The sequence below is a fragment of the Octodon degus genome, unplaced genomic scaffold (assembly GCF_000260255.1).
Source record: "Octodon degus isolate 3935 unplaced genomic scaffold, OctDeg1.0 scaffold00005, whole genome shotgun sequence".
NCBI lineage: Eukaryota > Metazoa > Chordata > Mammalia > Rodentia > Octodontidae > Octodon > Octodon degus.
Genome location: NW_004524581.1, coordinates 29,974,053 through 29,977,355, shown reverse-complemented (window position 1 = coordinate 29,977,355; position 3,303 = coordinate 29,974,053). Strand labels below are relative to the sequence as shown.

Here is a 3,303-nt window from a genome sequence, read left to right as displayed (position 1 = left end):
TTTGCTTAGCTCAGCTTGTTCTAAGTAGGTGCCTTAGACCACTGAGCCATCTCACCAGTCCCGTATGTATATAATTTTAAAAAATTATTTACTATTATTTTTTAACTTTTTAATCTTTGAGAGAGGATCTTACAAAAGTCGCGATTACCCAGGCGGGGCTTAAACTTTGCTCCTCCTGTCTCAGCCTCTCAGAGTTCTGGGATTACAAGTCATATGTCACCGAGTCCGGCTTGATTTTATCTGCTTTATGTTACTTCTAGTCAACTCTATGAGTACAATAATTTTGCCTGTTTTGTTCAGTGACACCCCCCTCCCGCATTTTAGCATTTCCAGAAGCGCCGGGCACTTTAACAGGGAACATCACACTTCCGGAAGTGTCCAGCATCACTATTAAGTGAGCGCGAGTTGAGCCTCGAAAGGACTCGTACTCCCTTCCCGCCCTCCCCTAGAGGAAGAGGAGCGAGCAAAGCACGCCTCTTACCAAGGGGCGAGGCTTTGTGAAGTCACGCTTTTTTCACAGCTTCCGCGGCGTCGGCGCCTGCTGTTTGCGTCATTTCCGGGCGGCCCGCGAAGGAGCCGCCAACGGCCTGTAGAGCAACATGCCTAAGTGAGTCGCCCCCTGATTTCTGAGGGAGGTGGCGGTCCATGGTGGTGACCCGGGAACTGGCGCAGAGCGTGTTCTGGTTCATGAGCTCTGGAGGGAAAAGCGGGGCTCTGGGGCAGCGGGCGGGCGGGAGCTCGCGAGCTCTGGACAGCCCTTCTGGATGTGGAGGCCGGCCGCACGCACGGCAACAAAAACGCCTGGGCTTTGGGGGAGCGTTTTGCGTGACCCCTTCGAATTGCGAGGAGTTTTTTTGTTTTTTGCTTCCGTGGACAGCGCTTCCAGGGATGGACATCTATTAACTGGTTGACATCTTACCGTTATTTTGCCTCTTTTCAGGTTTTATTGTGACTACTGCGATACGTATCTCACCCATGACTCTGTAAGTGGCTTTTTATTTTATCTATTAAGACAGGGTCATAATGTGTAATCCAGGCTGTTCACGGTCTCCCCGCAATCACCTGCCTCAAGTTTCCCGACTGTCTTTTTAGATTCAAAAAAGCCTTGTGTTTAGTAATTAGATCTTAAAAACAATTTCAGCACAGATTTCTTTCAGTCTGAAGTGGTTTTTTTTTTTTTCCCCCACTTTATCCAGTTCTATTTTATTACTTCAAATTTTCTGCCCATAAAGCTCAAAAAAGTTTACTCCATACTGACCAGTGATATAGTTCAGTGACACAGCACCTGCCTGGCAAGTGCAAGGTCCTGAGTTCGATCCCTGGTACTCCGGAAAAAGATGCACACAAGAAAAAAAAGTACGCAATTACTCCCAAAGTTCTTCAGTATTTTTTTATTTTTAATTACAAAAGTAAGTGGGAATGATAATCCCAGTAATCTCAACTCCAGAGAAGGTCAGGGCCAGATTGAGGCCAGTCTATTGAGTTCAAGGCCAGCCTGGATTACATAACAAGAGCCTGTCTCAAAACTCCAAAAAGCTAAATTACAAAATTAAAGTTGTATCCTTTTTTTTTAAAGTTGTATTCTTATTTATTATTTTTTAAAATATATTCCGCTGTTTATTTATTTATTTTTGCATTTATTTATTGTGTGTGTGTGTGTGGCCAGCTCAGCCCACCAGGGGGTGGGGCTGGCTGGCATGTGGTGCTGGGGTATCCAACCGTGGTCCGAGCTTGTTCCAAATAGGTGCTTTAGACCACTGAGCCATCTCTCCAGCCCTGTATTCTTTATTATTAGTATTTTATTATTTTAATGTATTAAATTATTAATTTAGTACAGAGTATATAGGACCTCACTACACAGATCCAAACTCATAGTTATCCTCCTCTTCTCAACCTCCCAAGCACTGGGATTACAGGTGTGCACCACCATGTCTCAATCACTCTCACTGCACCTCCAGGTGCGGGGCCGGCGTGGCACTTCTGGCATTGAAACCTGGTCCCTGTGCTCTCTGGCTGGCCCTTGTGCTCTTTAATTAAGTTTTAATTTTTATTTTATTTTTTAAAATTTTTTATTTTTATTTATTTGTGTGTGTGTGTGTGTGTGTGTGTGTGTGGCCAGCTCAGCCCACCAGGGGGCAGGGCTGGCTGGCATGTGGTGCTGGGGGATTGAACCGTGGTCCCTGTGCTTTGCTAAGCTTGTTCCAAGTAGGGCTTTAGACCACTGAGCCATCTCACCAGCCCTAATTAAGTTTTTAAAAAGAAAGTAAAGTAGAGGCCAAAAAATACTTCCTGTGCTTAGGAAATACACATACAGAGAAAATAAGAAAGCAAAAACAGGTGTTAACCAGAGGGGGTAGATAAATCTAATATGTAAACCTGACTCCAGGCTACTCCTGGGGAAGGCAGAACCCAAGGAAAGAGGCAACTGTCAAGACCAGGGCATTAATGGTAACACAGCCAGTTGCTGGCAGGATGCAGCCTCCATGGACTCTGCCCTAGGACCAGGACCAGATGTAGAAGGTGGGGATGCCAACAAGCTGGGAACCTGGGGGAGAAGTATTGGCAGGACCCCTGTATCCCAGGGCTTGCTGAAGTTTAGTGCTTATTGCTTGAGAGAGTGATTGGAGGTTTTTTTTATTTTTGCGGTACTGGGGATTGAACTCAGGACCTTGCCCTTGCCAGGCAAGTGCTTAGTCTACCAAGCTATCTCTCTGACCCTTTTTGGAGATGTTTTTATCCTTCCTGTAACTGTTCATGATTTGGAGACATTTGCAAGAGTTAATTGTCAGGGGCCAGGGATTTAACAGCGTGGCACAGTGCCTGCTTGGCAAGCACAAGGTCCTGAATTTGATTCTTGGTACCGAAAACAACAGCAGCAGCAAAATGAATTGTCAGGCAATCAGTACTTTTACTGGAGAACCAAGATAATAAAGCTTTAGCAAATATAAAAATGAAAAAAAAATTACAGAAGCAAATGTTGCAGTAATCTGTTCTTTTTTGGCAGAACTGGGCATTGAACTCAGGCCCTTGTGCTTGCCAGGCCAGGGCTTATTCTACTGAGCCATCTTACCCGCCCCAATAATCTGCCCTTGAAGCTCAAATGTTTGGCTGAAATGGAAAGAAATTCCCTGAATTGGAACTGGGTACTTTGATTTGATTAAAAACTACTAAGAGCTAGATGAGTGGTGGTACAAACCTGTAATCCCGGTGAACTACTTAAATAACGACTAAGATTGAATACTTCATTGTGTCAGATTGAGTTTCAAGTGCTTTACAGGGATTTTTTTTTTTTTTTTTTTTTTT

The 3,303-nt window shown here is 44.4% G+C and overlaps 1 protein-coding gene across 2 annotated transcripts in view; it reads left to right on the top strand.

The window, feature by feature from the left end:
- The first annotated feature begins 545 nt into the window (after window positions 1-545).
- Snrpc (small nuclear ribonucleoprotein polypeptide C) overlaps window positions 546-3,303 on the top strand; it is a 17,481-nt gene continuing 14,723 nt past the window's right edge. The window contains exons 1-2 of one of the 2 annotated variants that reach the window (XM_004624213.3): window positions 546-607; window positions 941-983. In XM_004624213.3, coding sequence (XP_004624270.1) covers window positions 600-607; window positions 941-983 — 51 coding nt within the window. In that variant the 5' untranslated portion in view covers window positions 546-599. The other variant, XM_023722612.1, reaches the window with a different exon arrangement.